Source organism: Rhincodon typus, chromosome 7 (assembly GCF_021869965.1).
Source record: "Rhincodon typus isolate 14 chromosome 7, sRhiTyp1.1, whole genome shotgun sequence".
Classification (NCBI taxonomy): Eukaryota; Metazoa; Chordata; class Chondrichthyes; order Orectolobiformes; family Rhincodontidae; genus Rhincodon; species Rhincodon typus.
This window is the reverse complement of record NC_063338.1, coordinates 37,355,958-37,368,952: the sequence shown is the minus strand read 5'-3', so window position 1 is coordinate 37,368,952 and position 12,995 is coordinate 37,355,958. Positions and strand designations below refer to the sequence as shown.

General features: G+C 41.7%; 1 protein-coding gene across 2 annotated transcripts in view; it reads left to right on the top strand.

Annotated features, from left to right (window-relative positions):
• The window catches only part of dnajc10 (DnaJ (Hsp40) homolog, subfamily C, member 10), a 66,341-nt gene that overhangs the window by 11,828 nt on the left and 41,518 nt on the right, over positions 1–12,995 (top strand). For both annotated transcript variants that reach the window (XM_048599011.1, XM_048599010.1), the window contains one exon: positions 11,791–11,953. In XM_048599011.1, coding sequence (XP_048454968.1) covers positions 11,791–11,953 — 163 coding nt within the window. The remainder of the gene's footprint in view (positions 1–11,790; positions 11,954–12,995) is intronic.

Here is a 12,995-nt window from a genome sequence, read left to right as displayed (position 1 = left end):
TTTATTATGCATCTGCAGTCCCTACTATCTCTCAGGCCAAATATACTACCCTGTGCAGTATTGCTCCAGGACTGAGATGATTGACCTCCAACAACCACAATCATGTTTCTTTGTGCTAGGCCAAATGCTGCTTTAACGTCAAGGGCAGTCGCTTTCACCTAACCTCATCCCTGGAGTTCAGCTCTTCTGTACATGTTTGCTCCAAGTCTAATGAGGTCAGGAGCTGAGTGACTCTGGTGAAACTGAAACAGGGCATCAGTAAGGTTACTGAGTAATTGTCACTTTGATATCGCTGGCAACAACCCCTTCCATCATGTTGCTAATGAGAGTATACTGATGAATTGCTGGGTTGGATTTGGTCCACTTTTATGGACAAGGTATAGTTGGGAGATTTTCCACATTGTCCGGTAAATGCCAGTGTTGTAGCTGTACTGGAACAGCTTGGCTAGGAGACGCACTGCAGAATTAATTGTAAGTCTTCAGACCAGTTGCTGGGGTTTCAGGAAAAGGCTGTGATCGATTATCTACTCATTACTTTGGACTGAAAATGGTTACAAATGCTTAAGTCTTGTCTTTTGCATTGATGTGCTGGGCTTACCTTTGGCTGAGGATGGGAGTATTTGTGGACCTGCCTTTTTCTATTTGTTGAATCATCCACAGCCATTCACTCTAGTTGTAGTAGGATTGTGGAATTGAGATCTGATCTATTAGTCGTGGGACTGCTTAGTTCTGTTTGTTGCGAGCTGCTTATGCTGTTTCCTGTTGCAGGTAGTTCTGTGTTTGTAGCTTCACTAGGCTGATGGCTTGTTCTTGGGTATGCCTGGCGCTGTTGCAGGTATACACTCTTCCTTGAACCAAGATTGAACCCTTGGCTTGATGTAGTGGTAATTTGGGGGATAAAGCAGAGCCATGATGTAACAGATTTGCGGCTGAATATGGTTCTTTTACTGCTGATAGCACACAGTGCCTCATGGGTATCCAGTTGGAGTTGCTAAATCTGTTTATCGCTGTGCTAAACAAATTTCAGTGCCACACAATGCAGTGGGACGTAGGACCATGACACCTGGGAGCAGCAGTTGCCATTTGGCCCTTTGACCAGCTCCCCCATTCAGTAAGATTATGACTGACCTAGTTATGCTCGTTTTTCATTTTCTTGCCTGCCTCCATTTACACTCAAATTCAACTCCCTTATCTATTAAAAAATCTTTCTAACTCAACCTTGAATCAATTAAAGACTAATTCTCCACTGTTCCCTAGAGAAGAGAATTCCACATTCTTGAATACGGAATTGTCTTTGCAATAAATGATAACATTCCATGTACCTTTGTAATCACTTGCTGTACCTGCTGCTGACTATATAATTAACTTAAAAGGAGACACAGATCCCTCTGTATCACCAAGTTCTACAATCTTTCACAATTTTAAATAATATACTGATTTTCTAGCCAAAAGCAAAGTCTGCCAGTCTTTTGCACATTCATTTAACCTTTGTATTGCAGTCTCCTCTTGTGAACTTACTTCCCTCAATGCGAAGGCTTTGTCTCTACAAAGACTGTGGAGTATTTACTTCTTTCAACACTTTTTCATGAATAGATGCATCTGCTGCAGGTAGGTTAGTATGGACAAAGTTGAATAGGCCTTATTTGTTAGTTCCCTCATTGTAGTACTTGCCCAGCTGGTGTTTTCTTTAAGACTCGGGAAGCTTGGTCAGTAGTGGTGCTACTGTGCTATTCTCTTGCTGATGGACCCTCACAGGGTACATTCTGTTATCTTGCCACATTCAGTGCTTCATCCAATTGGTGTTTCATATGAAGGAGTACTGAATAATTCTCTGGAAAGGGTGGGTGTTATGTGGTGTGGGAAGTTACAATCAGTGCACCCATTATCCCTACAATCACTTCTTTTGAAGATCCTATGTGCTGGTCCAAGGGACTTGCTAGCCTTTTGTCCCATTAATCTCCCTAGTACTTTTTCTTGTTTTGGCAATTTGTTTTTAATTCACCCTACCTTTTGCTGCTTCTTCTGTGACAACAGATGCAGAATATTGTTCAGTGCCTCTGTCATTTCCTTGTTTGCCATTATTAATTACCCAGTCTCATTCTTCATGTCTGTTTTTATGTTTCTTGCTCGTTTACTGTATTTTAATTTCACTTTTCTAATTTGTCATGTTTTGATTTCTAAAATGTTCCCAATCTTCAGACTACCACTAACATTAATGGTTTTGTTTGCCATTTCTTTCAATTTGATACCATCCTTCCTTATTTATTCCAGGATGCGCATCCTTTTGTTTTGTAAGTCCTTCTTTCTCAATGCAATGTATCTTTGTTGTGAATTATGAAATGTTTCCTTAAAATATCTGCTGCTGCTTTTCTGCTGCCTTACCTCTGACCCTATTTTCCTTGTCTACCATGCTTGATTCATTGTAATCACCTTTCTTTCAGATACTTTATTTCAGGCTTGAACTTGCTATCCTTAAGTTGAATGTGAAATTCTACCATACTGTAATTATTCGTGCGTGGCAAATCCTTTACTCTAAAATTGTTAATAAATCCTGTCTTGTTACACATTACCAGGCTAAAGTAGCTTATGTCCCATCTAGTTCAGAACATATTGTTCTAAGAGACTATCCAAATATACCGTGTGAACGCATCTTCAAGATTACCTTTGTCAATTTGATTTGTGCAGTTTATATGAAGATTAAAATCACCCAAACCTTTTTTTTAGTACCGTTTCACAAACCATTGTTTATTGATTTACATTGTGTCTTTCAATTCTATTGTTGCTGATGGCACACTGTACTTCTTTGCCCTGTTTTGAACTGTTACTGCTTATGATCCGTGGAGACATGCCTTTTTAAAAATTATTTCAATTCCAGTGATCAACTGAGAAGATTTATGCAACAAAATTTCAATGTTTTAAAGACTTCTGTAATAAACAGACTAAAAGTAACATTGCCTAAACACTAGGTAGACAAGCTGTATCATAGACAACAGGAATGATCCACCATTTAACTTAAAACGTGAAAAATAGTCTCCCTGCATGTATGCTTTACTCAGTCCCATAAATAGACACTTCATTCTCCAGAAACCAGCCAAAAGCAATTCTCAGCTTCCAATTGCTGGCTTCCTTTTTCCTTTTGACAGCCATAAAACTTCTAATTTCCCAACTGACCTGCACAATGAGATTTACTCTGGAAATTTTTCATTCAGTCCAAATGTAGTTGAATCCTCCAGCCTTGTTTCAATCCTCACAAACTCAGTAACTTTGACCTCAGTATAAGCTCCACTAGCATTCTGTGTGGTGAGCAATTCAGTTTGGTTATGCTTCCTGCTGCCTTTCCCAGATCCTTATAGACTGACCTGTCTGAGAGATTTAGGGATTTTGTCTTCTATTAAAAAAAAGACAAAATGTAACTCAACGCTATGTTGGTTGCTATGAATTCTCCCACTGTCAAAGCCTATCTCTAGCAATGTGAATCCCACAGACCCTATATCCAGATAGGAATGCTTATTAGCCATTAAATAGACCTTCAATTCCATTCTATCTTGGAACGAAAGAATAGATTTTATATGCGGCCATTTACAAAACCTAACATTCCAATACTTGTCAGTGACTTGAGAGATTAACAATCAATCCAGGGCCGTCACAGATACCCTGTCATCTTAGACCTTCACAATATATAAAATGGGCCTCACTAACCCCATAGCAACTAAGTCACGCAGGCTTGTTGTCAAACGGGATTTAAAGCAGGTCACATGACCTCTCCCCATTCTCTTTTACCTTAGACAGCCCTAAAACATAAGACTGAAAAATCTTCATATCTGTAACACTCTGTTATGACTCTATTCTATTTACTACAATGATAGAATGTGACAGACAGCATCTTTCATGTGAAGATAGGCCTTTGTCTCCGCATATATTGTCTGGTGGCCACTCCTACAACAATACTGCTCTAAACATGTGCATTTGGAACAGTTTGATTGGTGAGAGCAAGGTCAAGTAGGTTTTTCACCTGTGTTCCCTCACCAACTGCATAGGCCTGATCTGACAGATATACCTTTCAGGACCTGCCCACCTTGGTCTCTAATGGTGCTCCTGAGCCTCTCATCTTCACCTTCCATTCATTGTCCATCTCATGTTCGATTATGGAGGAGCACTGATTCGTCAGTTGAGGGGAGGATGTTAGGTAGTAATCGGGAGATCTTCTTGCTCATGTTTGACCTCATGTCATGAGATTACATAGGGTCCAGAGGCTATGTTGAGGATTCTCAACATGGTGACTCCTTGACTGAATAACAGTATTGTCACTCTTGATGTGCTACAGGACTGGACGCACCCAGGGATGGTGATGGAGCCATCTGGGATATTATCGATAAAGTATGATTTAGTCAGTATAACCATATCAGGCTTTTCCTTGGCAAATCTGCAGGGCAACTCTCCCAATTTTAGCCCAGATCCTGAAATATTACTGAGGGAGACTTGTACGGTTGATTTGGGCAGGATGTGGCGCTGTATCTGTGTTAATGCTGGGTCATTCCTTATGATCTTATTCCTTTGCAGCTTTTCTGAAGGTGGAGAGAGGTAACAAAAGTGGCATGTTTATGAAAGAATTCAACTTAGAGCAAAGACTGTTAATATATTCCATGTATCAGGGATGTTGCCCACCCACTCTTGCAAATTAGCAAACAATTTGTAACTCAGAATTTGTAAAGGAACTTGTATGTGCCTGGAGGGAACATCCGTGTTTGTGGATATATCTGAATTGCTTTCACACTTTTATGGGGGTTTTCTCAATAGTTTATACCATGCAGACAAACAGTGAATCTGTCAAGCTAGATGAATAGGAAAGCCTTACAGGTACTGTTCTCCTCTGTCTATGCACTTGCACTTCGCCAGAAGTTGTAAGCCCTTGTAGTAAATTCCCCAGTTAGCTGAGCTTATAGTGATGGAATTAAAAAAGTAGTTGTAAGCTGACTGGAAGGCACAGTTTTGAGCATTGTAATCGTAGTAGTGTTTGTGACTACTCTATTATGTTAGAAGCATCCAAGGCAAACTTTGCAGGAGTTTTCCATCTGAAATACATAAATATTCTGCACTGCTCACACAGGTTGCCAGGAAATATGCTAGCTGTTGGAGGGGGATGTGAAGTGCACTCTTAAAGCATGCAGTTTCAACATTGGACATTCACGGAGAATAAAATTATGTGAAGCTCATTGAAGCAGGGGTTGATGCATTTAAGAAACCAGCGAGATAATGCTGGGGAAGTGCGACAAAAGACCATTGTCGTCGCTGGGCTAGAGGAGCACCCCTTTCAGAAGATTACAGCTTTGGAATAGGTGTTGGTTCAGGTGAAGACTTGCCCATAAGAGCACCTCAACACAGATCAGAGAACGTTAAGGGCGTTTAATTAATTCAGTGCATGGTGGGAGGGGGGGAATGTTCAAAGGAAGCTGATGACGGAAGACACCTAAAGATGGCATACGTTGCCCAAACCCATCAGTGGGAGAAAATAACATTCTAACCATGATGGTCGTTTGACAACAATTAGATTTTCTGACAAATCAGCAAGAAAGCACATATTCAACAACAGCTTCTATAAAAGCAAGTACTACAAAGATACTCCAGCAGTTTGAAAATACCTGTGCTTACAGAAACAAAATTAATGCTTCGTGTCCAATGTGGCTCTTCTTCGGTACTGCATTTATGTAACACTGCTAACAACATAAAACATCACAGTGTTTTACACAAGATCATTATCAAGCAAACTTTAACACCTAGCTGCATAGAGATATAATTATGTGACAACAGAAGGTCTTAATCTTGATTTAAAAGGAGGCCAAAGAGGTGGCGAAGAATCTGAATTTAGCACCTAGGCAGCTGAAAACGTGGCTACCAATGATCTATTGATCTAAACTAGTGAGGATGCGTGAGTTGAAGTTCAGAGATCTCAAAAAGGTTTTAAGCTAAAGGAAATTTAAGGAGAAAGGCAGGAACTTGAATACAATGATAAGGATTTTAAAGTTGAGGCATTACCATGCCGGAAGTGTCAGTGTAAGACAGCAAATACACGGCTGAAGTATGAACAGGATCTTTTTAGTTTTGAGTTAATATACCAGAGGCAGATTTTTAGATGACCTCAAGTTTATGGGGTTGCGAAATGGGCAGCTGATCATGACCGTATTGAAACAGTCATTGGGAGGTGGCGAAGACCAGATTTGAGGGCTTCAAAAGAAGGTCAGCTGACGAAGGGGTGGAGCAGGTTGATCTTAGAGGTGAAAATAGGCAGCCAAATGTGGATATGTGATTGGAAACTCATCCACAAGTCAAATAGTCCAATTTAGCTTCATGTGGCAGGGAATAAAAGTAATAACATTGGCCTTTCCAATATGAATAGATCCTTGGAGATTTCAAATGTAACAGTGCAGGAGCAGGAAAGGAAGCACTTACAGGTGATTCTCTAGCTAGTAGTCATAGTCGTAGAATTTCGATCCACCTCATCCATGCCGACCAGATATCCTAAATTAATCTAGCCCCATTTGCCAGAATTTGTCCCTTATCCCTTTAAACCTTTCCAATTCATGTACCCCTCCAGATGCCCTTTAAATGTTGTAATTGTACTAGCCTCCACCATTTCCGCTGGAAGTTCATTCTTAAGTAATTTCCCAGAGAAGCCATTCACTGATGATGAGGCACATTTTTAAAAAAAATTTCCACCAACATTTGCATGCTCACAAACCAATTCAACTTTTAAGAAAAAGTGGGACCAGTACAAAGCAGTATGAGCATTATTAAAATTACCTAACTTAAGAGGTATATGCATTGTTCATTCTGCATTTGCATATTACCATAATTGCCGTATCTAATTCCTTGCTTAAATCTGGATTTCACCCCAATGAAATGGTTGTGGGCACACGGGTTGGAGGCAGACGGAGGTGGCTCCAGTTCTATTTTGTAAGGTCCGGCAGGGCCGCCAAGACAAATAACAAATCACCTACTATAAAAGTCTAAATGAAGCCAGTTAAAGGAGTCAAACCGGAATCCCAGGTTCCCGTTGCAAAGGTCAGTTTCAGTACTGGACACAGCCTGGTAACAGCAAGCAAGGTATTTACCAACCTGGAGGAAATCCAGCACCTAATCTTTCATGCTGAAATATATACAGCCATGAACAATCAGAGCATTATATTGACTGCTAAGCCACATTTCATTGCAAGGAGTGTGTTGATATCATTGTGGCACTTATGGCTACTGTATTCCTAAAGTTGACCATGAGGTGCCACCAGCTGCAGGCGAGTGTCTCACCGTGTACGCATACTAACCTGCAGTAACTAGCACGCAAATATTTATTCTGATGAGTGTAGTCTTTGAGTGGGTAATAAGTAAGAATAAAAGCAGCAACAGAGCACAAACAAGGTGCTGAGTTTAGAATAGGGTACCATCCACCTTTGAGCACTCGCACTTCAAGAAATGCTTTGCACAGAGCTTATCAGCTATTAATGGAATCCATTAAATGTATTTGTATAGGGGTGTATTATAACTTCACAGAATTGCCTTGTACCTAATGCCTTATTAACGCAGGATTATCTGCAGCTAAATCCACACAATAGGTGCTTTTGTAGAGACTTTGGCATCCATGATCAATGAGTCTGCTGTCTCCCATGCATGATGGAATTTGTAGACATTCAGACATGTTTTTTACAGCATTCAGTCCACATCCACATAGTTCACAGAATATACTGAGGGAATGCTCAGCAGGAGGGGAAATCAAGAATAGACACTGTTAAGGGACCTATCTATCAATGGACACACATCCACACCATCCATCTGTCTAATCCAAAGACACTTTGTAGGCCAGAATCAGTTCAGACCTAGGCAGCCAACATAGCATCAGATGTCAAGCCAGCAGTTGCTGAGCCATAATACGACCTTGTCGGAGGAGCCAAAGAGCAACCTGCATTCTTGAAGTCACTGAGATTGTTCACCAGTCAGCTCACTACCTTTGCTTCTTGGTTAACACATTAAAGGAGCACTGAATTAGGCAGTAGGATACATTCAACATACACTCTCAAGGCAGAAGCATTGAAAGGAAAAAACACTTTATATTCTATATTCTCTTCCTACCTGCCAAATCTACAAAATGTCTATTTTCTTTTCTCCTCCTATCTGTTGAATATATCAAGGAATCAAAAATGGTAAATGATTGTAATTACATTTGCACATGGTACAGAACATTGATTTAGACTGGACGAACAACTGTTTCATGAATTGTTTGCTGCCCCAATCTCTTTGGAACATGTATGCTGAAACTCACATTAAATTTTGTAATGGTTGTTTTCAAATCTTGTTTAATCTATAGTTCTCATTGCAGCTGTGGTGTTGTCAGCAGCTCTTGAAGCTCAGCCTGCTTGCTGTCTTCAGGAAGTGCTGAGGCTACTGCGCATGACTTTTCTGACTACAGCAGCATGTTCGGTGGTATAAGAAACTTTTGCTGTAAAGGACGTTAAAGCCCAGACAGCAAACTTTACTTGTCTATATTGTGACTTTTGAATGAAGTGATTCATGGTGCTTTACAAATGGTAAAATAAGAAGTGGATTTAAGGTGGGAGTTAGAATAGTTGAAAAGGTAGGTTTTAAGTATCTTTTAAAAATCTAGGGAGCAGTGAAAGGGTTCATGATGAAATTCACATGAGGAGGGCTGAGAAGGTTGAAAACTCCAGCATTTAATGGTGAGATGAAGGGAGAGGTATGCACAAAGCATCAGTAGGAAGGCTGAATGGTGCATGAGGGGATATAAGACTAGAGGAAGTTGCAAATTTAAGATAGGGTGCAGCCATGGAAGGATTTAAAAATGATATTAAATTCAGTACACTAGGGAACACCCAAGCCTTTGTAATTTAATAAGGTTGGCAATAATGGGGTGAGCGAAATTTTGTGCAGGGAACCACATATGAGCAGCTGAATTGTAGCTAATAGAGACAAAAGTAATTTGGAAGACATTGAACCTTTGTGATGGATGGTGTGAAATTAAAAAAATGCTGGTCAAACTGGGTGTACAGGTTTTGTATAACAAAGTTCAATTTAAGGAAATTGGCGGACAGAATGGAATTATCAATATAGGAGTGAAGTTAATGGCAAATGCTGATGCCACAGTCCTGGGAAAAAATTATTCTTTAAATAGGGAAGATCTGACATTATTAAGTTAATTTTCAATCTTTTATCGAGTTGTTAACTATAACTTCCTGCAAAACCAGCAAGCGTAATGACACATCGTTTGCTTTTTTAAAAAAGAAGGCAGTATAGTCCGAGCCTGCAAGAGTGCTGCAGCAAACTAGGACTTTCTAATCCATGTCTGTTGCTAGGTGTGCACCCTCGTAACTGCAGCCATTAAAACAATTCTCTTGACAGGTAATTTCTTCTTTTATTTAAAAATGATTAAGTTAGTTAATGAAATGTTATGTTTTCATTAGTCTATAAAAATTGATATTTGGAAATATGTATAAGACATAGAAATAATCCTAATATTACATAAATTTAATGGGCAGAATGTTGCGGCATATCATATTCATTGCAGCACCACGGCCCCCACCCCCCCCCCCCCTCTTAAAAAAAGCCTTTTTTTCAGTCTGCCTACCAGAAAGCTGGTTGCTCTATAGCCATATTAAAGTGGGAGCAACCTTGATTATTTGACTTCCAATTTAAGAAAAAGCACTCCCTTGACAGTCCCCAGCCAATCTGATTACCTAGAATACTCCTCCCACCCACCTTCCTGCAAAAATGCTATCCCCTATTCCCAATTCCTTCGCCTCCGCCGCATCTGCTCCCAGGATGAGGCATTCCACTCCCGTACATCTCAGTTGTCCTCGTTTTTCAAGGACCGTAACTTCACCCCCTCAGTGGTCGAGAACGCCCTCAACCGTGTCTCCCACATCATCCCTCACACCCCGTCCAAGCAATAAGAACCAAAAGAGAATCCCCCTCGTCCTCACGTACCATCCCACCAACCTCCGGATCCAACGCATCATCCTCCGACACTTCCGCCATCTGCAATCCGACCCCACCACCAAAGACATCTTTCCCTCCCCACCCTTATCTGCTTTCCGGAGGGACCACTCTCTCCATGACTCCCTTGTCCGCTCCACACTCCCCTCCAGCCCCACCACACCCGGCACTTTTCCCTGCAACCGCAGGAAATGCTACACCTGCCCCCATACCTCCTCCCTCACCCCCATCCCAGGCCCCAAGAAGACTTTCCACATCAAGCAGATCTGCACATCTGCCAATGTGGTATACTGCATCTGCTGTACCCGGTGTGGCTTCCTCTACATCGGGGAAACCAAGCGGAGGCTTGGGGACCGCTTTGCAGAACACCTACGCTTGGTTCACAATAAACAACTGCACCTCCCAGTCGCGAACCATTTCAACTCCCCCTCCCATTCCTCAGACGACATGTCCATCCTGGACCTCCTGCAGTGCCACAACGATGCCACCCGAAGGTTGCAGGAACAGCAACTCATATTTCGCTTGGGAACCCTGCAGCCCAATGATATCAATGTGGATTTCACAAGCTTCAAAATCTCCCCTCCCCCTACCGCATCCCAAAACCAGTCCAGCTCGTCCCCGCCTCCCTAACCTGTTCTTCCTCCCACCTATCCCCTCCTCCCACCTCAAGCTGCACCCCCATCTCCTACCGACTAACCTCATCCCGCCCCCTTGACCTGTCCATCCTCCCTGGACTGACCTATCCCCTCCCTACCTCCCCACCTACACTCACCTTTACTGGATCCATCCCCGCCTCTTCGACCTGTTTGTTTCCTCTCCACCTATCCTCTCCTCTATCCATCTTCTATCCACCTCCCCCTCTCTCCCTATTTATTTCAGAACCCCCTTCCCCTCCCCCTTTTCTGATGAAGGGTCTAGGCCTGAAACGTCAGCCTTTCTGCTCCTATGATGCTGCTTGGCCTGCTGTGTTCATCCAGCCCTGCACCTTGTTGTCTCGGATTCTCCAGCATCTGCAGTTCCTACTGTCTCTGATTTGCCTGGCAGTTCTTTTGTCCCAACAGTGCCAGGATTAAGCAGTGGCCACCTCTGGGATCACAGGCAGTCCCTGAGAAATAAGACTGACAGACCAAGGGCTTAAAAGTAAGTTGGGTTTGTGCATTGGCCCAGTCGGGTATCCCCAACAAGGGGGATTGGGAGCCAACTTTCAGAGGTCAGTTTGGTGGGTTTGCCTCCAATAAGGAGAAGGAAAGGGTGATTACAACAACAACCACCACCACCCCTCACTTACCCACCACTACAACAGCAGCTGACACAGTGAAAACTGGCAGGCTGAGCATCAAGCCTCTGCCTTCCCCTGCTGCACAGAAAATAGTGGCAGATGCAGAATTAGACCACATTAATTGATCACTTAAGGGCCTGTATATGTTCAATGGTGGGTGGGTTGCCTACTTTCTTCTCTACACACCGTAATGTGGGAGGTGTATATGGTATGTGGGAAGGCCAACTGTTATATTATGAACGCTCATTACCTGTCTTCATATTTGCTAGCCGGGGTCAAATGTTTTGATTTGTTTCTACTTTGTGCTTATCACAAGAGGAAGTTATCTGGTTATTTTGTCAAATGTGATGAATGATTAAGATAAAAATATTCCAATGCATGAACCTCTTTTAATTAATATCAATGTTTAACCTCTCCGAGTGAACATATTGAACAACAAAATTCTTAACAGATTTCTCAAAATTAACCAACATGATTGACCAATTTAAATATTTGACTCCTTCTTGTTTTAACAGAATAATCCAGAAGCACATGACAACTTTTTGAAAATAAATAGAGCTTACGAAGTTTTGAAAGATGAAGATCTTCGAAAAAAGTATGATAAATATGGTGAGAAAGGCCTTCAGGATCACCAGGGTGGACAGTATGAAAGTTGGAACTTCTATCGTTATGACTTTGGTAAGAGTATATGATGTTTGACTTTCTCTGCCTTTACAATCTATGCTATCTAAATGCATTTCATGCCACTTAAGTCTAGTAAGTTTAAACTTTATTTGCTAACTAGTATCACTATTTGATTTAAATCATTGTTGAACGTATACATACCTGTGAACTTTGGTCCTATATCATTGAGGTCTGGGTAATAGAGCTTCTCCCTGTGCCATCACACTTTATCGATGCCAATCTGGAATGAGTACTTCAGATTTCTAAAACTCTTAGATCTTTTATTTTTACTTTTCAAAAAAAATTTGGAAACATTTTAAGAAAAGTACAGAAATTGCAGAAGAAACTGACACACTGTTTACCCTTCGACTTGTTCCTGATGCCTTTGAGTAAGCATACAGTAGCTTTTTTTTAATATTATTTATTCACTGATGAGATGTTGCGGCCACTGGGCTAGCATTTACTTCCCTTTCCTGTTTGCCCTTGAGATGGTGGTGGTAAATTGCCTCCTTGACCCTACTGCAGTCCATTTGCTGTATGTAGACCCACAATGCAGTTAGAGTTTCAGGACCTAGAGATACTAAAGGAGCGTGATATATTTCCAAGTCAGGATGTGAGTGGCTTGGAGGGAACTTGCAGGCAATGGTCTCCCATGGATCTGCTACCCTTGTCCTTTTCGATGCTGATGTTGTTGAGTTTGGAAGATGATTTTCTGCAGTATGTTTTTACATGGTACTCATTGCCGCTGTTGGGCGTTGGTGCTGAAGGGAGTGAATGCTGTGGAGGTGGTGCTCATCAAGAGGGCAGTTTCTCTGTCTGGATAGTGTCAGGCTTCTTGAGTGTTGTTGGAGCTGTGCTCATGAAGGCAAGTGGGGAGTGTTCCACCACACGTCTGACTTGTGCCTTGTAGATGGTGGGTAAGCTTTGAGGGCTCAGTAGGTGAGTTACTCATGACAGGATTCCTATATTAGGACCTGCTTTTGTAGCCACATTATTTATGTGGCTAGTCCAGTTCAATTTCTGATCAGTAGTAACCCCCCAGGACGCTGAGAGTGGA